The sequence below is a fragment of the Trachymyrmex septentrionalis genome, unplaced genomic scaffold (assembly GCF_001594115.1).
Source record: "Trachymyrmex septentrionalis isolate Tsep2-gDNA-1 unplaced genomic scaffold, Tsep1.0 scaffold13, whole genome shotgun sequence".
Taxonomy (NCBI): Eukaryota; Metazoa; Arthropoda; class Insecta; order Hymenoptera; family Formicidae; genus Trachymyrmex; species Trachymyrmex septentrionalis.
In genome coordinates this window covers 6,019,501-6,043,678 of record NW_017304438.1, presented here as the reverse complement: position 1 = coordinate 6,043,678, position 24,178 = coordinate 6,019,501, and the positions used below count along the sequence as shown (strand labels likewise).

At 41.1% G+C, this 24,178-nt stretch overlaps 2 protein-coding genes across 2 annotated transcripts in view; one reads left to right on the top strand and one right to left on the bottom strand.

Moving 5' to 3' along the window:
* Positions 1 to 4,933: 4,933 nt before the first annotated feature.
* LOC108756743 lies at positions 4,934 to 16,219 on the bottom strand. Its single transcript, XM_018500768.1, has 2 exons — positions 15,713 to 16,219; positions 4,934 to 5,133 (listed from the first exon to the last, which is right to left on the bottom strand). Exons 1-2 carry the CDS (start codon positions 15,988 to 15,990, stop codon positions 5,085 to 5,087), a joined length of 327 nt encoding a protein of 108 aa, XP_018356270.1. The 5' UTR covers positions 15,991 to 16,219; the 3' UTR covers positions 4,934 to 5,084.
* Positions 16,220 to 16,510: 291 nt separating this feature from the next.
* Positions 16,511 to 24,178, top strand: part of LOC108756942 (transcriptional activator cubitus interruptus) — a 96,536-nt gene continuing 88,868 nt past the window's right edge. The window contains exon 1 of the mRNA XM_018501148.1: positions 16,511 to 17,286. Within this exon, the coding sequence (XP_018356650.1) occupies positions 17,027 to 17,286 (260 nt within the window). The 5' untranslated portion in view covers positions 16,511 to 17,026. The remainder of the gene's footprint in view (positions 17,287 to 24,178) is intronic.

Here is a 24,178-nt window from a genome sequence, read left to right as displayed (position 1 = left end):
TCAGCTTTAGTGGACGATAGAGTATAGCAGTTTAACTTATAGCTTATAATCGATGGAATTGTCACGCGATTGCCACTAACGATCACTCTAAGCTACGATCCATATAATCTAGAAAAGTTGCAAAAACATTGTAAAGAGATTGCGTCTCATTACGTGATTATGAATAATGTAGAAATGTTGCGCGATATTATATTTTTATTAGAAAAATTGAATGAGAAAAGTTGCGTGCACTTATATTATATTCATCGCCGTGAAAAATTCATTTCTCATTAATCACCGGAAGAATTGATTGAACAAAAACTTATGAGCATGATACCTACCGCAAATGACTTTATTTATGCTACCGATCCTTATTAGGATTCTGTCAAGCATGGTAACCGCAAAAGCAATTCAACGCTCTCTCGGTTAACTACCTGTTTTTTGCAGCCAGTATGTCAAATTTTATTGGAAATATTATTTATTTATACATCCATAAAATTATATATGTTCATTTAAAAAGGAGAATTTAAAAAAAATTAATTAGATATTTCAAATCGATAAATCATAAAAGCCTTGAATTCGATACAGTTTACGTAACACTTGAATAAAATATTACACTTCATCAGCATATGAATAAAATAATTCGGAAAAGTACAAATGGCGTGCTCTTTCAATTATAAAACAATAAGAAAATAATGACAAAAAAATTCTTTATTGTGCAATAACCTGAAATGATTTAATTTTTAGCTCGAGCACTTATTATTCATCATTCTCACAAAGTCCGTCAACCGTGAAGCCTTTGCGACACGTTGTCGTGAGATAATCGCTCTGCGTTAAGAATCTCTGTGATAGGTGCTGGAGTTATACATGGAGTGAATGGCTTTACTAAAGTATTTAAAAATCTAAAAATAATTTTGTTGAATCAAAATAATTATGTAGAACATACAAACTGATTGCTGGAATATCAACATTTTTTGCAGCATTTCTCCTTACGCTGGTAGTCCAAAAAAATTATTTTCAGATTTGTATCTAACTAAATTTTTAAATGCTTTATCAAAACCGTTCTTTCCGTGTGCATTTTTCGATTCGTCAAAACATAGTAAAGGAAATGTAATTTATCATATTATCCTATTTCACAAGTTTTTAGGTATAAAAGGACGATTTATTGAAATATATGTTTTCTAAGGTTGACAGTTTAAACAAGAATACTAATTAATTTTTGCGTTTATTAATGTAACCCTTGAAAATATGACTTTCTAATAAATATTACACAAACTCAATAAAAGAAGAAAAATTTCGATAATTTTCAAATTGAACACTATTGTAAAATAGAGCCTTAAAGTTTTTTTAAGAAATTACTTACAAAAAGACATTTTATAGAAAACTCTGTAGATTTAAAAAATATCATAGAAAAATAAATATTGCTTAAAAACTTTTTTTTATATATCTAGAGATTAAAAATCGTATGTAGAGAAATCATTAAATCGGAAATATTAGAGAAATATTGAAAATTACTATAGATAATAATATTTTTTCAAATTTCATGCCTTTCTCGATGTTTTAAAACTGACTTGCGTGCTAAAAGCGAGAAATTCGTTTTATAAAGGAGATTAAAACAGACATTTCCCCCTCGCTCAGTCGCGCACGTGTTCGTATAATCACGTAAAAATTGACGAAGACTGTGCATATTGTAATAAAATAGGAAGAATGCTGTTTAAATAAGTCGTCAAGGTCAACGCGTCAATTTGCAGATTAATCGAAAATTTTACATCGTCTCATCTTGACTGTCAGAGTGGTCTTTTTACGCCATTTTATTACCTACAGCCCTTTAAATGACCAAAAGAAAATGTATACGAGCAATGCAATAGGAGCACATTGTAAAGGTGAAATAGTGGGGGTAAACTTTTCGCGGCGTGTGTGGACTAGCCACTGTTACCATTCGGATTATTCGTCCCCCTCTTCAAGACACCTTATCCCGCCACTTCCGAGTCATCGACGTTTGGATAAAGGGAGTTTCTCTGTCGGTAAGGAAGGGAGATCAGGGTGACGCCTCCCTGGATGTGAATCTTCCATCGGTGGGGCTAAATATCCTATCTTCCTTGCGCCTATATCTCTGTACATCCCGTCTTCGTTACCAACGAGAGTTCGTTCTCCATCTTTTTCTCTCTCTCTCTCTCTCTCTCTCTCTCTCTCTCTCTCTCTCTCTTTCGTCCTTGCTTTCCATCTCTCTATCTGGTACCGCCGGCTGCTGGCAGCGCGGAAGGGATCCAGAGCGAGGGGAAAGCTGGCCGTGAAATTAAAACATGATGAGGGGTCTAGATTGAGATGCGAGGAAGAGAGAGATGGCGAAGGAGTAAAAAAGAAGGAATGGCGAAGAGGATGAAGGCAATGGTGAAGACGGAGACGGCGCTAACGCCAGGGACGCATCCGCGAGCGGTATATAAATGAACGTCGATTTCGCGGGTGGCGTTCGCTTTGGCTTTTATGCCTTTGCATACATCATACTTCGCGAAGTGATTTTTTATTTGTTAAATTACTTCTATCTTTAAGGAGAAAAAAGACTTCACTGTTAAATTTATAATGTTATAAATCCAAAATTATATCCAATGTTTAAGCTGTTAATTATTTCTATAAAAGTTTTTTTGACAATTTAACTTACAAAAATTTATTAAATTTAACCCAAATTTAATTTTTGTTACTTACGAAGTGCTTATTAATATAAATGTTGTTTGTAATGAACTAATTACAGAAATGATTTACATTTTGATATATGAAAATTAAAAATAACAAAATGTTATTTAACTCAAAGGATTGGATTAACACTGCCCCTTAGATGTTTAACAGTGTTTATCCATTAAACGCATCAATTTTTTTCTTTAAACGTTTTGAAGCACTTTGAAAACTATTTCTTTTGGATTAATTTACTGAAAGAATATTATCTAAACAATTGTGAACGATTATACATTGGTCAACAGTACTATATTTTAATCTGTACATATTTATGCTTCAAGTTTCTTCACTTAGTTCATGGATTCCATGAGTAGTTGGTCACAATGTCGTCACACCGGTCGTATAAACGATGTCCTTTTTACACATCGCATGCTATAGAATAAATTGTCCAGAAATTTCTATGGTCGGCTCGCTTTGTGGGATTAGTTAGAAAACGGCAGGCTACCAGTTACAAATCATCAGGTCATCCAGTCACGTTACCACCTATCACGCACCACGTGACTTCACCATCGATATATTTACCACCTGGATTTATTACGTATTTCCGACGAAACTACAACGACGCGGACGAATCTTTGAGGCGGTCGCAACCGCTCCATTATAGTCTTCCCCCATGATAGTCATATAGTTTGTAAACCAGGCGTGATCATGCCCATCAACTACTCATAATGATCATCTTGGCCTGCCGTTTCGTTACTATGCTTATTCATCCGTCAAAGTGACGCATCGAGCTTCATCATAGAATATTAGAACTGAAAAGGATTCTATTAAGAATGCATAAAACTAATGTTAAATTGACATTTAAATAAATATCCTTAATGTATCAAATACTAAATAACTTAAAGAAACATTAGTTTACAATAATGATTGCAATATTTTCTCTCCGTGTCTCTGTTTCTCTTTTAAATATATAAATTAATGAAACAAAATTTGGCTCTTATCAAAATTATGAAAAATAAAGAAATCTAAAACTTTTCGTCCAACTCGAAAGGGAGAGAGTAATATACAAATTATAAATGTCATTCTAAATTACACGATTAAACAATAATCATATATCGAAATGCATCCGTAAGATCTATTTACATCTAAGTTACGCATGATTTTTTTTTTAAAGTAAAAGTATTTGAAAAAGACAGACTACTACTCATTGCGGTATGTTTGCATTAAACGGTCCGAATAGCCGTAAACCGACAACGTTCTTCGTATTCGAATTTTCTGTGAAATCCTTTTCACGCGATTGGTTCCACGAACGATTGGTATTGACGGCCGGACGGGTAGTTTCAGTGAGGGTGAAGATGACGGCCGAGACAGTCTTTCTGTATTGGGAGCCGCTCTTTAGGGTCCGCTTGATAGCACGAGATCCTGTAACCCATAGATCACAACGGATTCTATCCTCTTTTCAGGAAGCGGCACAATGCTGGGTACCAATGCTGCCTGCCATTATAGGCAGAGCCGATCCAGTCGCGGCCCTGTCCCGACAATGGATGCGAAGTCGGCCATTGTGCAGGTGATTTGGGACCTTGGGATAGACCGGAGAGGCCTTCCCTCTTTCTGCCGAGTTACCGAGATGTCTTCATTAGGCCCATTTCGCCGCTCCGGGATATACAGAGAAGTGCGGCTTGTTACGACCCGCTGAAGAGAAGCTGAACATTTGAGAATCAGCAGCGTGAATTGGAGGTGGTGTGGTGCGAGGGAAGTTGCGCATTCTGGAGATTTTTCCAGATAATAAGGACCGTATAACACAGAGTTACTTCTTTCCTTAAAATCTTGAAAAACGTTTCGAAGAGATTATGGCCATGACAAGGTCAAAATTCTACACAAAATGCTTTAAATAAATGACTAATAATAATGACTGATCATGATGATGACGAAAACTTTAATCAATAAGCAGAGGTTCTACTATCTCAAGGAAAATATATTATATACTCTCAAAAGAGTGCAATTGATAACTCTGTTTCTCTCTCTGCCTCTCTCTCTCTCTCTCTCTCTATATATATATATATATATATATATATATATATATATATGCAATATCTGTAAGGATTTTGCAACAAACAAGATTGATAAAATTTTATTCTGCAAATTTCCCAAGTTTCATAATGGAAAATTTCTAAAAGAAATTCGTACAATTTGCGAATGTTCACAGTGGAGTTCGAGCGATGAATGACACAAAGACGGGACATTAGCCGGATGGATCCTGTCATTTGCCGGGATTTACCTGCCTTTCGGTCTTTTTTTCATACGACGTTTAGCTCTTCCCCTGCCGTGAGACGTCGCAAGTCAGGCTCGAAATGGCAGCTTCTCTTCCACCAGTAAAGCCGACAGATCCGCCCTGGCACGCAATTCATCGCTTCCGTTGTAGATATTACATCTAATCAGTATCCCCTACGATTCGTCAACTTCGTCCGACTTTTTCGGAAATTTCTGAAATGTTGAACGCAATTACAGTAATATAAAGTAATATCACTTTTGTTTTTTACTACCGCATCTAATAATTAAAAACAGATAATTTAAGAATATAAGAATATAAGCATAGAATTATTTAAAATGAGTTTTGCCTTTGTGCAAGTTAAATATTTCAAATAAGAGAAAAAATTCTATTTTTGATAAAAACAAATCTTGGTATTTGACAATGTTCACATGTAAATTTGCAAATATTTGTTTTTCGGCTCTATAAACTACTCTTTAATCAATCCTAAGATTCTTCCTTTTTATTTAATTTATTCTTATCGGTCTAAAGTTCACTTATAACTGTTTAAATATTTCAATATTGTTGATCTTATAGAATAATTTATTATTGTACTGTTATATATATATATTACTATTGCTAGATTTCGAGAGAGTATATATTCTGTATAAACAGGAATAGATTCATAATGAAGCGTAAAATGGGACTTTTCACATCGTAACGTTTGAAAAGTCGCAAAACAATCTCGAGGATCCGAACGATTAGCATGTCAATATATTTTAACGCTTCAGCCGTAAAGCCGTGTAGGAGAAACTTTGTCCCACACCTAATTAAATTCGTGGTGAGATTCCGTAGTCGACGATCGCCTAACCGATCGAACATCTTTTGGCGGTGCGACCGATTTCCGAGAAGCCTGTACATGGTCCTTCGGTCGGTCGACCAATCGAAACAGGAAATACCCGAGCCTCCATCGCGAGACCGAACACGACAAATCTATCGCGTGGTCACAAATGTCATAAATTGTGCCGAGATAAAAATCGGTAGAATGCAACCGCGATAAATTACAAATAGTGGGAACGAATTTACAGCCCATATAATCTTAAAGGCTACAATAAAATGCTCGCTAACAATGAAAAAAAATGTTGTTCCCATAAAGAGTTTTGTTGTAAATTAAATTCGTAAAATAGTTCTCGGTCTTAATTCAGCATGGCATGAGATAATATAGCATAACGAAGCATGAGAAATTTAGAAGTACGAATCGTGTAGTAATCCTGAATTGCTATAAAATATTTGAATAGCATAAACTTTTCTTCAATCGGAAAGGTTAATCTTCCTTGTGATGGGATATGTGACAAGTGTCCTTTGTCAAAGATGTCATCGATGGAATCATTAAAGACCGACGAAATCCGATTTTCCACGGTCACGGAGCGCCTAACACCTCATGAATTTTGTGTACGTCGAATTTCCTGGTCGGCCTACTATTTACTTGCTACTCACTTTTTCTTTCTTGTTTCTTCTTTCAACTTATGAAACGTGTCACGCGCAAAGACGCGCGCAGAGCGGAGTGTCTGGTAAGGCTGATTAGCCGGGAAATCGTAGGGCCCGTAGGCGTGACAGAATCCGTACGATCCATTCGTTTCCCTCGATTTTCACGCCCGGATCGTTACGACAGCGGTCCAAAACCGCTTCGAATTTTCGAACAGTGATAATTTCCTCGGAACATTGACTCGTCCGCCTTACAACCCGGCCCATTCGTTACAGTGGCATCGGAACACTTCCCTTCACGTGCCCGGTATAACCGCGTATAACGACGTATCGTGTATAAGCGGATGGCAATCTAATTAGCGCGAGTTCGATCCTTTTATATTATTCGCAGGGTGTTGAGAACAAGATGATTACCGGCTCTCGGCAGGACTCTGGCGCACAGCCGTCGTCCATTCGAAAATGAAAAATCGTGTTTCTCCCTCAGCCTCTCTCTCCAATATACAATCCGTTTTCATTATATACATGTATGTGTACGTGCGTACGTGCGTGTGTGTGTGTGTGCGTGTGAGACCGACAGTTCCTATTCTTGGCTTTCTACAAGTTCCCCATTCTTGTTAAACAACTCCACTATTTTGCGCATATGCAATTAACGTACAATTGCAATTTCTAAGAAGCGACAGATTCGTACACAATTCGAGAGCAGGATTTATTGATTTACCTTCGTTCGATTTACGAATATCAGACAGATGCACAAATCTTCGACGATCGACAGTCAAAAAGCGTTTGTTATGTTCGCATGCTACAGATAATGAGATGAGTCGGCCATAAAGCGCGACGGCAAGTAGCGTGAAGATCCTTTTGCTACTACAACGTGTGGGTAATAATTACGATATCGAATTCGCAAGCAGGACAAGGAAGGACGAGAGAGCGTGGAGAAGTCGGCGAAATGAGGGATGAGAGCGCCGCCAATAGGGAATCAACCGCGGACCCCCAACGTCATAATTCATCTTCATCGGCGAGGCTGTGCCCGGGTTGCCCAACTTTCCGGTGGATTAGCGGTCCGCCTCGCGCACGTAATGATCGTGTCGACGACGATAGGTAGAATGAAGGCAGCAGGTAGCGGCAAAGGCGAGAAGCAAAGAAGAATCAATTTTGGTTTTTCTCGTCCTCTCGATCGTCATCGTCTTCGTTGTCGTCGTCGGCGTCGTTGTTGTCGTCATAGTCATCGTTGTAACCCTTACAAGAAGCAACGGCAGATAGAGCAAACAAGGAACAAAGGCCTCCTCGGGGTGACTTGCGAAAGTCCCCTACGGCGGCTTCTTACGCTCCTGAGCGTCATGGGACGCCCGTTCAGCGCTCATAAAGCCCGCTAGCGGGGCCTCACCATGGAAAAACAATGAGGCGGCCCGATCAGGCTCGGGCTCTCTCCGCAGCCTCTCTGATTCGCCATGAAGCCAACAAGAAATTGACTACGATGGCTGCTCTCGCTTTTACCGTCGATGCGCCAGCGGGTTCTCCTTCACGTTCTCCGTCTTCTCGAGAAACCAGAGATTCTGCGTTTCGCATGGAGCTCTCTTTCGCGATTAATCGTTGTGCGATAATAGAAAAAAAAAGAAAAAAAAAGAATCTTCGGTTTTTAAGAAAATAAGCAAAGTCGTTTAAATTTGCTTATTTAACCACTTGGAAAGCGAGAGCGAATACATTCTTCATCTTTCGTTTGTCATTTAAAATTTTGCGATGCGTGCGGATTTAAATGAAGCGTGAATTTCGACGAGGCTTCTCCAAGACTTTGGCTTCTCGCTAATTCGTAAATGATCTTATCTCGGAATCTCACTTGGGAGCAAGCTACTAACTCTCGACACCTCGGTGGTAAGTTCTCGCTCTCTCGGCCGTTTCCCGTCCATTTCGGGCGCCCTTCGCTGACGCCCCGTTACTCTCTTTTTCTCTCACAGAGACGCAGCGCACCACTGGATGCAGGAAAAAGGTAGAGACTTCTCTCTCTTTCTCATATATATATATATATATATACATATACGCGTGCGCGAACATATCTCAACTTCCACTGTGCAGATCGGTCGAGCAGATAGGCCGAGCCACCAACGTCTTCTCTGCGACTTGAACTTTGGTAGAATCCAAAGAGTATCCTGGAAAGCTTACGGTACCGCCGTAAATCGTAATTCATCGCTTTTTGTATCAAGCCGCGCATGGGATATGAAAATGGAGCACGCGGGTCGACGCCCCCCCGTCGACTTTTCGGCGCGGCTCTTTTCTCTTCGGCTTCTTTCCTCCTCCCGACATGGCCGGCGTTTCTACATTCGGGAAAAGAAAAAAAGAAACGAACGTGGAACAAGAGTCAAGAACGCGGGTCGAGCCAATGAGAAAGACGAGAGAAACCTGGTAAATGGGGCTGTAAATCTGGAGGGCAGACCCATTATAAGTTTATTACCGACTTTCCCCGACGCGCGACACTTCTTCGGATACGAGCCAAGAGTCCAACTCAAAACCTGTTACACTCACGCGTAGTACCTGCCAGGGAAGGAGAGAGAAAAGAGGAATGAGGAGACGGTGCTATATACTAGAGGTCATTAGTTATCTTAGTTTACTGGAAAAAATTGTTATGGCTTTCGAGTTATTTAACCTTAACCAGCATCCGTCGCGGTAGTAGGAAAAGATTCGATCCTATATATAGACACATGTCACATAACTTCTTGTAATATTGGTGTAAAATAATAGGATTAACGAATAAAAATAAATACATGAAAACACATTGAAAACAATATATTCAAATCGATGTGTCTACGTACGTATTAGCTTTGAATCGGTTATTGTTATTCTATGTATTGTAGTTATAACTTTCTCATTTTAACCTCATTAAAAATTTAGATGATATGTTAAGAATTTCGGATTATACTTGTATCATGAGAATTCGCAAAGTCAGACTGCTGGCGTTCCGATTACGGAAGTAAGTTGCCCCGTAATCGTTCGATTTTGTAAATCACGATGCAGTAATTATTCGGCGTTAACTCAAAGCGAACTTCTCTGCTCGCGCGGCTACTTCGATTCACGGAGCGTTGAGTTTTTCGAGCATGCTGGATATTCGGAGTCCACTGACGGCCCCACCGAACGTTTCCCCGTGACGGAGGTGGAGCGAGGGGCCCCGAGGGTTTAATAACACCGTGAGTCCCAGCATAACCGACCGAGACCGACCGGGCCCTCCCCCCAACCCCTTTTGGCATATATATAGCAATTAGGCTGTGGAACGTCTCTATCCCAAGCCGCGGCGGCCTTCCCAGCCATGATTAGAGGACATACGCACGCGGTGGGGGCCCAGCTGAAGGGCCCTACGCCGTCCACCATGAGATTAAGGTCTCTTCCACGCTGCCCTCCCCCTTCTATCTTTCCCCTCCCATCCGCGAGGAACAGCCTGAAGCGGCAAAATGCGTCGGTTCGAATTTCGACGCGTGACAACCTCGTAATACCTGATATTTATGCGACGCTAGTGATCAACCAAGGACAAGTCACGCTTGCGAGAAGTGGATAATTGCATAATCTGTCGCTTCTTTTCCCTTAGCACGGGGTGATTTACTTTATAGAATCTTCAGATTTAAGCAGAAGAATTAAAGGTAGGCGAGAAGTACCAATGACAAATAAAAATATTAATCGGGCGGTGTATAATTAATTATAACCTTTGCCTGTAAGATGTGGTGTAGGATGTGATTCATAGTAATTTTAGGACCACAGAAGAAACATCGAAATTATAGCTATATCGCGAGTGTCGCCTTGGAAGCGAGTTAACATAAGAAAAAGACATCAGCAGGTGAAGGTGAAATAAAGATGAGATTAGGCTTGCGGTTAGAGAGGACTGAAGGAAGACGTAAATAGGACCTCGATGACGCCAGAGGCATCGGTATCTCTACAAAGATGCCGATACGAGCGACCACAGAAAGGATACATAAATAAAAGACAGGTGCATTTTTCAATCCTTAAGAAGGGATAATCCGTATCGATCAAAATGCATCCAGTAATTTTTCGTGTATCGAATTTTGACGTTTTCCTATTCAAGTTATAATTGAGAACTCTTTCTGTATCTTTGTACATTTCTATAATACATTCTCCTCAGCCCGCAATTTGTAAATCGCGAAACATAAATAGGGAAATGATTACAATTAAAAATTAAAATTTATAGACGGACTAAACGTAATTAGATATTGAAAATAAATTAATGTTTTCTATCCTAAGAAAAATCACAATTGTGCTCGCTAAATTTTTATGTAGCACCGTGCGCGAGTTTTATCAAAGATGTCGGCAGTCTTGTCGAGAAGAGTAAGCGCGGCTCTCGGACTCCGTCTTCGGGAGGTCTTCGCGTGAGGCGAGGCCACCATGTTTCTCCCAGACTCTGTGGCTCTCTTCATCTCTTCGTTCCTCTAACGAGGGTCTATTCGCTTCATCTTCTTCTTGGACTCGGCGTGCGAGCATCGGCCACCTTGGGGCGCCCCCGGGTGGCGAACAGACCAATCTGCCTTACGCCACCTCTTCTTTGATCCTCTCGGGGTTAGCCACTCGCTTTCTTCATCACCCATTCTTGATCCTCCTCTATTTTACTCGTAGTCATCTAAGAATATTTGTTTGTTTGTAGAAGAATTAATCGAACTAATAAAATTATAAATTTTCTTTCACACAATGACATTTTTTTTAGAACATTCAGATTTTGCGTAAGATAGGCCATAAAAAAGCTTCGCCCTAAACGCCATTGAAGGTAATGGACTTCAATCATCATTGAATCCCCGAGTCATCTGTAGCGCGTGCAGAACGTCATGTTCAGCACATAGTTACTTGGTTCGACAACTGAATATCTCGATTCGAACCGCTCTCGACAGTGGTTGAAAGTGGCAGGGGAACGCGCCTGTCGTTTTCCCACGCCCAAGTGTCGGCGAGGCCCTGTAATAATAAAGAGGCGCCGCCGCATTGCGACCGACCGCGAACGTACATCGACGGCTCGTTTCGTGGGGACCCTTTTCGGGCCCCACCGCCGCGTCGTGCCGCCACCGCGCTCTGCCTCCGTTGTGTATCGAATCCTCCAGCTTATGGAATCCCAGGAAACGAGGAACAAATTATCTCGTCAGACGGACGCACACCGGTTTGAAGCGACGAGAGGATCGCTCGTTGGCTCGGGGCGTCGAAGGAATGAGAAAGCCTCCCCCCTCCCCCTCCCCCGCGACCCCCCACCTACGAGTCAGTTTCTCTGGCCGTCTTTCTTCCACTCGGAACATCTCACCACATGCTCGCTACGAAATATCTCTGTCTTCTTCTATCTATATAACCGTCCCTCGTCCCCGATAACTAACTGACCCAACGCCTAGCGCCCCGCGTGTCGGCACAGGCGGCTTCTTTCTTACCTGATGAGTGCGTACGGACACACACGTACACATCGCACGCACGCCGTTCGTGAGATCAGCCGTCACGCCAACGACGTGCAGAAGAGGATGATGAGGTAGGAGGGGATGGAGGGTGGGTGCTGGTTAATGAGCTAGAACCACGGGGGGCTTGGAAACGGACCTGCGAGGCAACGGGCTCCATCGGCTTTCTGAGAAGTCACGAATCGCAGCCTCCTGGCCGCTCGTGTTACGTTTCCCGCGTAAAAGCCGCCACTTCTTTACCTCGCTTTCGCCTTCTGTCGTTAAGTCAGGCCGAAGGCACGCGTGGTTTACAGGGAACGCATTCCATTTCCCTTATTTGCGACTCTAGCAGATAGCAACTTCCGAACAACCTTTGTTTAATCGAACGAACACGATGTAGTCGACATTTCTCGGTCTTTTATCATTTAACATCTTGATATGTCATTATATTTTGGTACACAATGATTATGATAGTTAAATTACACTTAAATAAATGTCGATAATATTCGTGTAAATAGAAACAGAAAGAGATGTTGGATATATATTTAAAGATATGAATTATTTCCGTCGAAAGACAAATGTGTCAAATTTTCGATTTGAAAAGAAAATTCTTCAGAAAGGTAGTGTCGAAAGGTTCATAATGATTATGGAAAATAATCTTTACAAAGTTACGGTTGGAATAAGCGAGACGGAATGATAAGACAGCAAGAGAAAGGAGAGGATTGGAAATGTCGACGAAAGAGAGAGAGAGAGAGAGAGAGAGAGAGAGAGAGAGAGAATGAGAGAAAAGATGCAGCAAGAGTGGGGTACACCTGACCAACAGGTACCCGGTGAGGTCCCCCATAAGCAGTCCCATCATTGGCTCGGCCCACTCTCCCACTACCACGTGGGGGCTTTCTCTCTAAAGGGTTCCAGTCTTCCCTTTCTACAATCACCCAACATTTTACTGCTAAGACTCCTTCCAAGCGAATAGAGATGCGAATAACGAGACTGAGATGCCACGAGATACTATTACTTTATTTCGTTATTCCATGTCGTAGTATTTTTAACCCGAAAATTTTCGATGTACGTTGCACCAGTCATTGATCATTCCGATCTCACTCACAGAATCTCCATCTTTTGCAAACAATTTTTTAACAGTACAAGTATTATGGAAGAATACTGGTAATGCTGTTGGTAATACTCAAGACATGGAAAAAGATGAAAAGCAAGATAAAGAGCTGGAAGTTCTCCTTTATACGAAAGGAGATCCGAGGTAGGAAGAAACGGAAGAAGATTCTCTTATGCACTGGTCATAACGAGCGTGGCGTTGTTGCCAGTTCGACTGTACTCGCATAGTGCATGTAACACGCGTCCCTTTTTGTTTACACTGGATAACACGACTACCATGAAGCGAGGTAACTGCTTTTTGCCATGTTCTCTCAGGAGCAGTCCTGTAAGACGGATCGATTGGACGTAGCCGCACTCGCATATCGGCACTCTGTCGATTTTAACGACCGCACGGTCCATTCACTCCGGGCCGGCCGTACAAAGCGCTCTCGCTTGACAATTCTATTTCTTGTCCGTTCACTTCACTACCATCTAAATAGCCGGCGACGTCGGCCACGGCGATTCAAAAAGTCGACAAAACATATCGATCGGACACGGCAAGGGAGGAGACAGGAAGTCACGCTTGTCGCGCGATATTCTAAGGTAAGTATACGTTTGTGAAGGATAAACGTTTTAACCGCTCGACATAATCATTAATATTTCCTAATTTTATAATTTCTTCCAAGATAAATAAACGAGGCTCATAACAGATATTTAATCGTTTCCGCTAATTTTTAAAGGTAAATATTCGGAAGTAAATATCATTCTAATAATTAATTTATGAAGCCCACAGAGAAAATGATGAATATTATGCGCTCGGCCTGTTATAAAGGGAACGGTGGACCATCAACAATGTTGGAGAGTAGGATGATTAAGGTGGCGCTGATTCGCAAGAACAAGCAAGCCCGAGCCGATACCTAAAAGCCTACTGTAGATTGGCCGGTCGTTTGACGATAATTAGATCTCGCGGAACGGAATCTCGCCTCCTCTTTGCTGCCGAGAGGACGACGGCGGACCAGCAAAGTCAACAAAATAATGAGTAGTTACGGGTGTTTGTCGGCAAACGCGAACATAACGCGGCTCGAGGCTGATGAGGAGGATCCACGCCGGAGAATTACACGGACGTGTCGAGGGGAGACAAACGACGAGTAGGTTGAAGAGGACAACCATGAGTCGACGGCTAGTTAATGACTCTCTAATGTATTTCATCCCTCTTGCACCGGTGATTATCGAGACGTAGTGTCGTAATGGAATCTCATTCAAGGTTGGTATGAAAATGCCATCTTTGTTTTCATGTTTCGCGAATAATCACCATTATTAAATATCTCCATCATGTTCGTTAATTATTTTATAGTCCAGTGTTTTTATTTGTGCACATAATTGGTTTCTTTATAAATATTCTTTATAAATATTCAATAACATCGTGTCATGAGAATTGGATATTAGAGAGTTTAATTAGTATTATTAGAATAAACTTGTTAAATTTGAATGTTCAAAGAAGAAGACACGATGGTCAAAACTTTACGCACTACTTCTAACAATAAGTATAAAAAAGCTTTTTTGACGCCATAATAAAGATAGATAGGGTAGTAAATGGTTTTTCAAGACGTATGCTCATCAATCTCGGGGAAAAAAATGGGTTGTTATAAGAACTGATGAGATGCGAGCCGCACCCTCGCATAAGATTCTCGGTTGTTTCACACGTGCTGCGCGGGAACACAAAACCGAAGGGACGAAAATGTGAAGAAAGGCAAAATAGGCGGACGAGGTTTATAGAACTTCTCGTTGTCGGGTGACCAAATTTTTTTCCGGCCTCCTTATGATTTTGAGAAATCCGCGCGGCCGTTCTAAAACAAGGCCGGCTAAGAAGAAAACACTCGATACCAGGCATATGGTGAAAATTCAGGCGGAGTCACCGGAAGCTGAACACTTTGGTAAGTTGCGTCAGACGCATATGTTTTGCACACGTATCACCGATAGTGTTCTGATAAATTTTTCAAGTTGAAATAAACATTTTCAATTGAAAATTGTATTTTAATATACATACTGTGTAGTAACAAATCACGGATGTGATAATTATTTGTGCAAATTTAACTTATAGTTGTAAAATAATTTTCGCCAAGAAGATTGAGTATTAATTGCGGTAGATTAATAAATAAATAAATAGAATCAAACATGTGGTTAAAGTAACTCGAATAAAAATATTAATCTATAAGACATAGAACTGAATTTTAATCAAACGGACACGATTAAACAAATTAGAACTGATTTCTTTTTCAAAGTTTCGAAGTCAACGTAATATAGTTTATTTCTACCAAATGCTTACAATATGGTATATATATATATACCATCTGGGAATAACCTAAATAAGAGCCAAAGTGCGATTTCACGATAGTTCTCGATGTCCACTTTCATCTAACAATAAAAGGACATTTGAGAAAAAAGAAGAGAGCAGAGAGAGAGAGAGAGAGAGAGAGAGAGAGAGAGAGAGAATGACTCGTCTTTCTCTAATACACCCACGCGTTTCCCTTCGTAGCCGCGGGAACGAGACGAAAGAACGGAAAGGGCTGAGGGTGGGAGTCAGGGACGGCTGGTGCTAGTTGAGTTGTCGAGCTGACACGCGTTCTCTCTCCTCGTTCCACCATCGTCGCGTCGGTCGTCTCCCTTTAACTTTTATCCTATAAGCTCCCTCTCTCCTTACGATTTCTTCCCACCATTCCCGAACTGATCCGCCTCTCTTTCTATCTCGCATCGTCCCACAAAGTCGTACCTCTTTCTCGTAACTTTCTCGCTCACTCGCTCTTTCTCTTTTCCTCTCATTCTCTTTTCCCCACCCTTTACTTACATCGAATTTTCCTCTCTGAATCTTCGCAGCTTCTCTGTCGCACGCCTACCCAAGAACACACTACAGCCACTGCCACACGCCCGACCTCTCTCCTTCTTGACCATGCTCCCTCTTGATGACCGTGTTGGTGGTGGTGGTAGTGGAGGAGTTTCAGTACCGCCATACCCGCCAAAGCACAAGCACCGTGACAGAGCCCGTATGCACGTTTCGATTCGTGCCTTTCCCAAAGCAGACAGCTCGTCACCCTCGCGTCCTCGGAGATACGGTCTGTCATGCATCTGAAATGAAGGCCGATAACCGTTTGCATTCCGGGGGCACAGGACAGTGCGAAACCTAATGTCAAAGTGCTCCCAATCGAGGGGATAAAATCAAATGTCGCGCGTGTTATTCGTTGCTGGGCAGACAGTGATCAGACCGCGGTGCTCCAACGTTCGTTCATTGAGGGTAGTGATTTAGGAATGCGATCGTGAGGACGTCGGCCGTTCTGACACGGCCGTCAGAAGCGGTTTAATCGTGGTGAACGTGCTCCCGACTTGCGCGATCAGTGGGAGTCGTCGCGCATTAATTGTGACGATGGTGATTGACGCCGCTTTATGAATCTGTATTGTTTGAACGACGGGATCGTTCGTGTGACAATAATATATGCGTTGTGACCTGGTACCCGTTATCGCTCGATCAAATCAGTGACCGATCGAAACTGGCCCGCGTGGATTAACGAACAGTGAGTCACCGTATTCGGCGACTAGTGAAAGGAGTCTCGCGTCTTTGCTGTTGGATAATTTGAATCCGTCGGCAACAACTGTCCATAACCAAATCTGTCGAAGACGGAATCGAGAGCGATCCTAGGAAACCGTTTCAAGGATCGAGAAGGATATCGGGATACGGTCGTTTTTGAGAAACGTTGGAAACATCATTGAAAACTTAATAGGATTGATTTCTTTGGAAGTGCCGACAGGCCTATTGACACGACGGCGTTTTCATTATTCAAACCCTATCAATGAGGTTGTAAACGTGAAGAAAGTGCGACTCATGAGACACAGTCGATCATCTCGATCGAGGACAAACGAGGAGCAATTGCGGTGACAAATTCATCACCCTTTTTTAAAGACAAGCGGACCGGTCTCTCTGAGAACGGACTATGTCCGCCATTGTCGCTCATCGTTTGTATTATCGGTGCCGCAAGCAGGGTGCCAGGACGCTAACCAACCTGCCTTGATCCTGGAAGGAACGGGTGGCGATTTTCTGGCGCGACAGCTGGCTTTGGCAGCAGCAACAGCAGCAGCAGCCGCCGCAGCGACGGCGGCCGCCGGCAAGATGCCGGAAAAGGAGGTTGCTTATCATCAGGAGGCATTCTCGTTGCTGCAGCCGCCGCCACCGCCGCATCACTCGCACTCGGCCTTCCATGCGGCCTTCCATCCGCACCCCCATTCGGCACCTCCGCCGCCGTTTCATCCGCATCACGGGCCACCACCGCCGCCACATCCGGCGCATCCAGCGGCCGCGGCTTGGGAGCATCACGCGGCGGCGGCCGCGGCCGCCGCGGCCGTAGCTTTCCATCCACCGCCACATCACTCGTGAGTTCTTCTTCTTATTCATTTGAAATTCAGAGAGCCGTACGTGAGATGATGCTCCGAGTGTCAAAAGCGAATAGTATCAAGGAATTATATTGAAAGTATTAGCATAAACTTGATGTCGAATTCCAGCAACCGTTTGAACGTTAGGAAAATCTTGAAGAACCATTCAGATAAATGCCAGTGATACTTTAACTCTCCAATATCCATTTCTATCAATGTAGAAAATGTCAAATTGATAGAAACGGGCATCGATAGTAAGCACGCATTATTTAACATCTTTTACACATTTTGTACATTGGTTAGATTAGAAACGAAGTATCGGGTTAATTAGGTCCAGGCTTATTCTGGATATCTAAAAAAATCCATCTTGCTATTAGAGGATTAAACATCATAAACGTTATAGCGAAAATTTAGCTATATATAGATTTGGAAGTAGTTTTGTTACACTGAGAGAAAAATGTACTAGACTTTAAGAAATATTCGAATTGTGCCAATTGAATATTAACTAAATATTATAAACATTAATTTGACTTAATTATTATATATTTTTACATAGCAAATTTTATTTTATAAACAAATGTTATATTAATACTATTTAAACAATTATTTATTAAAATTTATCATATTTTTTTCTCAATGTAAATGATCGAAATAATTATGTAGGATGCACGCTGGCCGCTAGAATATCAAAACTTTTCGCAGCATTGCTTTAGTATCCTACGTAATTATTTTGATAGCCCTACAAAGTTATTTTCAGATCTGTATTTAGTGAAATTTTTTAAGACTTTAGCAAAATTGTTCTATCCATGCATATTCATTGTAAAGGAATTAATCTGTGCATCTTGTCTCACATAACCTGGAGTTGCTTGTGTTTGCTACTCGGGGTTATTCTTTGCGATCGTAATTTTTCCTTCCTATTTAAATAGAATACAAAGATCAGTAGATATGGATCAAGATATACGATATAGCCACCGAGTGCACACAAGTTTTCAACTCGACGCACAATGCCAACGATTAGAATTAAGGTTTAGGAATTTGCATGCCATTACACGTGATCCTTTCGTAAGAAGCAGGAGGCTTGTAATATTGGTTCGCACAATTTCGATTAGACTTTGTTAATAATTAGTTCACTCATAATCTCCCAGCTGTTCTGTGCGAGTGAAAAGACATTGTGATTTATGGGTAATCACCTATAATTTGCACGTGCAAGAATATGAAGCACACCGACGCAAATGAACTTACATTTTACGTAACACGATTGCGCTTAATGAAAACAGCGTAATCAATGATTTTATTTACATTTATGTAAACGACGATCAGAGCGAGTAGTGCGTTGTGCAAGTTGACGCGAGAGAAGCGTTAACAAGCTGCTTTTCGATGAGAGAAACGGCGTTGATCGGAAAGCATGCGACGCTTCAAGTATCGAATCAGAAGCGAAAAGATCTCGCGGTGGAGAATCACGTTACCGGTGGAATAGCCGCTTAACGTCTTAATCGAGTTAATTAAACCCTCTTCGCACGTTTTCACGTTCCGCGAACACGACACGCGATTGCACGCAACGAGATTACCTCCTCCGACTCTCTCGTCGAGGCTAGGCATTCTCGGACGTGGAAACGGAGTGGCGCGGCGAGCGAAGCAATAATTAGACGCTTCGACGCGGACCGAACAAAGCCGCGGTTTCCGTCCTTTCAGCGCTTCATTTTCACCGTGGAATTGCGGTGCCTCGTCGAAAGGCTAATAGAGGCTACACCATTATTCTCGATCTCGAACACTTCCTAAAGGACACGGGGAATACTTTCACGAATACTTTCAGATCGAATACGAAACACAAGTAACAAAATCGTTCGCAACGTATACTCGTACTTGTTACACACAATAATGTATCTATGATTTTAATTTAATGCGCTCTCTCTTCTCGATGTCGATATCACGGATATCGCGGTTAATTGACGTCGCACTTCACTGACTCCGGTAGTCAATTAATAATGCGCAATTAAAGTGACAATTATGCAAAAAGTTGGTCGCTTAATCTCGAACGTCTCGGACAACATGAATATTCTAATGGAGACGATGGAGAGAGAGAGAGAGAGAGAGAGAGAGAGAGAGAGAGAGAGAGAGAGAAAACAGGTGCATTAAGAGTGTTGTAAAACTTAACGTTGATTCTTCCACAGCATTAAATCAGCCAGCAACCGTAGCAGGTGTACCGGGACGGCAATCACTGGAGTTCCAGTATGTCGGTCCAATTAAGCATTTAATTGCAACAGTTGCCACCCTCTCGATCATCCACAATATCGTATCGATAAGGAGGGAGTAGAGCGCGAGCCAGTAATAAATCCTGGTCGGTTGACAATTTCATTGGGATATATACGCGAAATTTTGCGTGTAATCGCGCATAGAATATTAATCTATATAATTGTACCGATTATTGTTCGCGCAGAATTACGCTTGATCCGTTTACGGAATTGCCTAAATTTGTCTACGTGTAATAAAGCAGAGTGTAAATAGTTTCATGTTCGTAAATTCGAGTACAATAACAAGATTAATTTATTATTATTCATTTATTATTATTGCACTAGTCATACGCATAATAAAACAAATAAAAATTAATCTTTTGAATATGCGTGTATGATTTTCTTGAAAAGATTGAAAAAGTATTTCAGGAAGGTAAAATTATAAATATATATATATCTAAATAAAATAATTAATAAAGTTGAAACAATTTAAAAAGATATCTAAAGATATACAGTGATATATAATAAAGTATACAAATTTCGTTGAATCATCAGAATGATTATGTAGGATTCAAGATGTTAAAATGTCGAAATATTTTGTAACATTACTTGTTATGCTTCAGCAGTTTTACCTAATTATTTTGATGGCCCAATAAAATTATTTTCAGATTTTTGTCTATAACTAAATTTTTAAATACTTCAGCAAAAACGTTCTTTCTTTGCATCCATACGATCTTTCCAAGCCTGTGTGTGATTTGTTTGGTAAATATAAATTAAATAACAAATATAAATCTCTCAAGACTAAATATGTGTTAAGTTATGCATTTGAGTTTTGTTTAAATGCTTACGAAAAATTTTGAAGGATTATAGAATGAAAGAGGAACTTAATCCAGCGGTACCAATTTCGCGGTTCTCACGAAGAGATGCACCGATTATCGGGTCTCTCGCCACGTCCTTTGTTCATCCGCTTTCTTTATTCGTGCCACGATCTTGAAGCTCGCAGTAGGAGGCCGAAGAGCGAATCGCGTCGGCTTCGTCGCGGTCGCTGTAAGCGTGCGCGCAGCTAAACGAATGGTGATGTCGGTGTGAATCGGTGTAGAGAATGAAAATCTAAAGAAACGAAGAAAAGACGAAGGGAAATAAAAGAAAAATAAAAAGGAGACACTCGCCGGAGAAAATCGCGCCACGCGAGTCTAATTCACGACGAAGGAGATGCGGCTTTACGAGGATTCGCGGTTTTATGACGAACGCGACGTTGTAACGTCATAAAGCCAACTCGAATTATGTGACAGATCGGATAAGTGGCGCACGTTTCTGGTGAACGTGTCAGATATACACAACATGTCATGTATACCGGATTACAGTGAAAATCGACACTGCGTGACCGATGCGTTCATCTGGACTTGTCTGCATATAAAAACACGATCGGTAAACACGAAATTTTAAAAAATGAAATTTCGTTGAAACGAAAATTCCTTCTTGCCCTACAGTTTTCACGTCTACGGTAAGTGAAAAATGTATAAAGATTGTTTGGTGACTCTACAAGAAAAGAACGTAAAAAATAAGAAACTGAATTACTAATATCGTTGGACGTATCATTGCTGTCGGTACCTTATAATTTACTTAATTGCTATACGTTTGTATCGCAATTTTTCACAGATATTGAAAAGCATAGCTAGAACTCTCAATCATAGAGCGACGCAATTAAATCTTACGGCTATTACATGGTTCGTTGCTTACATAAACCGGATGTGCTAAAGTGAAATGAAGATTTCGATGTATTGAGTAATGTATCGATTAGGAATTGTTTTATTTCATGAAATTCCATTGACGGCAGATTTTTAATATTTTTATCACTTACTAATTGGCTTGCATATTTTATTATTAACCTGTAAATAGGTAAATGGAATAGGTAAATAGGTAAATGGAATGGCCACAGCACCCCAGGGCACGTATTATGAAATTATTCGGAATTATTCAATTATTCTTTAGATTTCTATGCATTCTCCAGAGAAAACAGAATAATTCCAATCAAAATCCATTCTAAACAATTTCATAATACGTGTCCACATACAGTGTTTTTAAATCTTAAAGTAAAATTATTTGTATAAATTTATAAAATGATTACACTCTCTCGTGTCTCATAAGGATACGATCAATTAATTAATTTAAGTTTATTTATAACATAATATATACTGCGTCAGATATCAAAAGAGCAATGGTAATCCAATCCCTTGAATAAATAACATTTTGTCCTTTTTAATTTCCATACGTGTCAAAATGTATACCAATCTATTTCCGTGGTTAATTTCTATGTAAACAACATCCGTATTAACGTATGCACTTAGTAGATAATAAACGAAATTTGAGTAAAAGAAATTCAATACCTTTTGAGTTAAATTGTTTAACTCGATTGTTTTAATTAAATCAACGACATATTGAAGAGCAGTGGCGACTTATAGAAATGATTAAAACTCAAATTAAGTATAATTTGACATTATATAAATTTTTAAACCACCCATCCAAGTGTTAATAGTATTTTATCGTTAGACAATTACATTGATAAATATATAATATTACTTCTCATAATACTCGTAAAAGTTTTGAACATATCCCGTGAATTTTCGATTTACGATATTCTCAATTCCATCTCTAACAATAAGCGTGGACCGTTCGCGAGTCTATCGAAACTTCCGCGGCGCTTCTTGGGACGAGAAAGGACAGAGGAACGATGGCGGACGTAAAGTATATGGTGCGCGCCGGGCGCCGTATCTCGCCCCTGCTTTCCTCTCGCTGTCTTGAACAGATATTTTCGTCTCTTTACGAGGATACGGGATACACATCGTGTATTTTTGCCTTCGGCCGTTTCGCTCCGTCACAACGAACGACACCGTCGGCGTTCCACGTCGGCGTCATCGCGCGCCTCCGTTGACGAGCCGTGTCTGACGTTTTCGACGCGGTAAACGCTTATTCCGCTAGTTAATGCATCGTCGAACAAACGAGATGGTATCTCGGTAAGACAACTCGACATTCGCTTCGACGATACCCTGCTGATAGCGACACCCTGGAGTCGAATAAAAGACAGAGCGCGCGAATCCGAGTATCGAAGGGACCACGTCCTTATCGTAAGTTTTTATATCGTAATCACGACCGCAGCGTCACCGCTGACCCCACGCACCGATCGTGGGAGGAAGATCTCGTTCTACCGTGAAAACGGGACACAAACAATGCAACGAGATCACCTCGCGTCCCGTTTATGAATCTCTTCATCGCGTGGGCCGCCGCGGAACGGTTGGGAACGGAAGGGAACCGGCCGAAGATGCGGGCTGTTGTCCCGCGTCTCGTGGAAAACAAACGAGATGCACGAGCTACCAGACATGCCGGTATTCGCCGGGGCTCTCTCGCGTGAGCAGCATCGCCGACGAGGATCCGTCCAGATCGGATCACGCGCGTAAAATATCGCGAGTCCTTTTTCTCTTTTTCTTTTACTCACGTGCGCTTTATCGGCGTAAATTCCTCGCGACGGCGCGGCGAGGCTCCTCTTAATTCGTCGGCACGTCGTGAAAGCGCTTGAACTTCGCTTTATCGAAATACATTCGCCGTTCTTTGGGATGCGAATGCGCGGAGAGATGTTTCTCACGGGCTCGCTCTTTAATTCGCTCGGGCTTATAAGGCGCGATTCGCGCTTTCGGCTTATCGAAAATACGCTCGCCGAGGTGCGTGAAGCGTTGTCGCGACACTTCTCGTTCCGCTTGTCGCGCGACGTTACTTTTGCATACTCGCTCGTTCGGATTTCACTTTGACGCGAACGGGCGGGTGGGATTGCTCGATGCAATTCGAACGTTCGTCGTGAAATGAATACGTTCTTTCTTCGCTTATCTAACGAATACTTTGAGCGATTCTACTTTCCGGATTGTGCAGTACTGAAAAGGCACTGGCTATAGAATCCGACTTTTTTTTGCCGAAACTGAACCGAAACACTCGGCTGTCTATCTCCGAAGCCGAAACCAAAATTAAAAAATAGAAATCCTATAAAGACCATATGTATAGACATGATACTTTTTCTTCATAAATATCATGATTTGTTGAAGCAGTAATTAAATTTCGGCCGAAATCGAAAACCGAAATTTCGGTTGTGTGTCAATTTTGGCCAAAGAATATAAGTGCTTCTTCTTCGTAAATATCGTAATTTAATTATTGAAACGATAATAAATAATTACACGTATTGAAATTAATGTTTATGAAGAACAGCTATGGTTTCAGTCGAAATTAACACGTAACGAGTGTTCGTGTTCAGTTTCGATAAAAGTTTCGGTCGGAAACTCTACTATATTCACACCGTGCATTTAGATCGCGACTTATAACACAAACTTCGACCTTCAATATTTAGTTGTAAACACTTGATAGATGACCTAACTTGGCTTTAAATCAAGCTTCGTTCTTTGGAGACTAAAATATAGACAGCCAGTAACTTGTATGTAAACGCGTGTTACCTAAAGATCTGCTAATTTTCTCTCTAGAGTACAACAAGCTTAACAGTTAAAGATGTAACCGATAAACTAAGGTGCTAAGACTGCAAAAATTCTTTACGGTGTAAATCAGAGACTCTGTAAGGTGCGTTCATTTGGTGCTCACAATGCTCGCCAGCTTTGTTTGACACT

Bases quoted from the DNA above. Each gene is read 5' to 3' on its own strand.
- LOC108756743 (XM_018500768.1), bottom strand. From the start codon at position 15,990: ATGCATGACAGACCGTATCTCCGAGGACGCGAGGGTGACGAGCTGTCT. The intron at 5,134-15,712 runs GTAAGTAAAGGG...TCAACATTTCAG, and splicing joins TTCAGAGAGGAAAATTCGAT to AAATTTCCGAAAAAGTCGGA.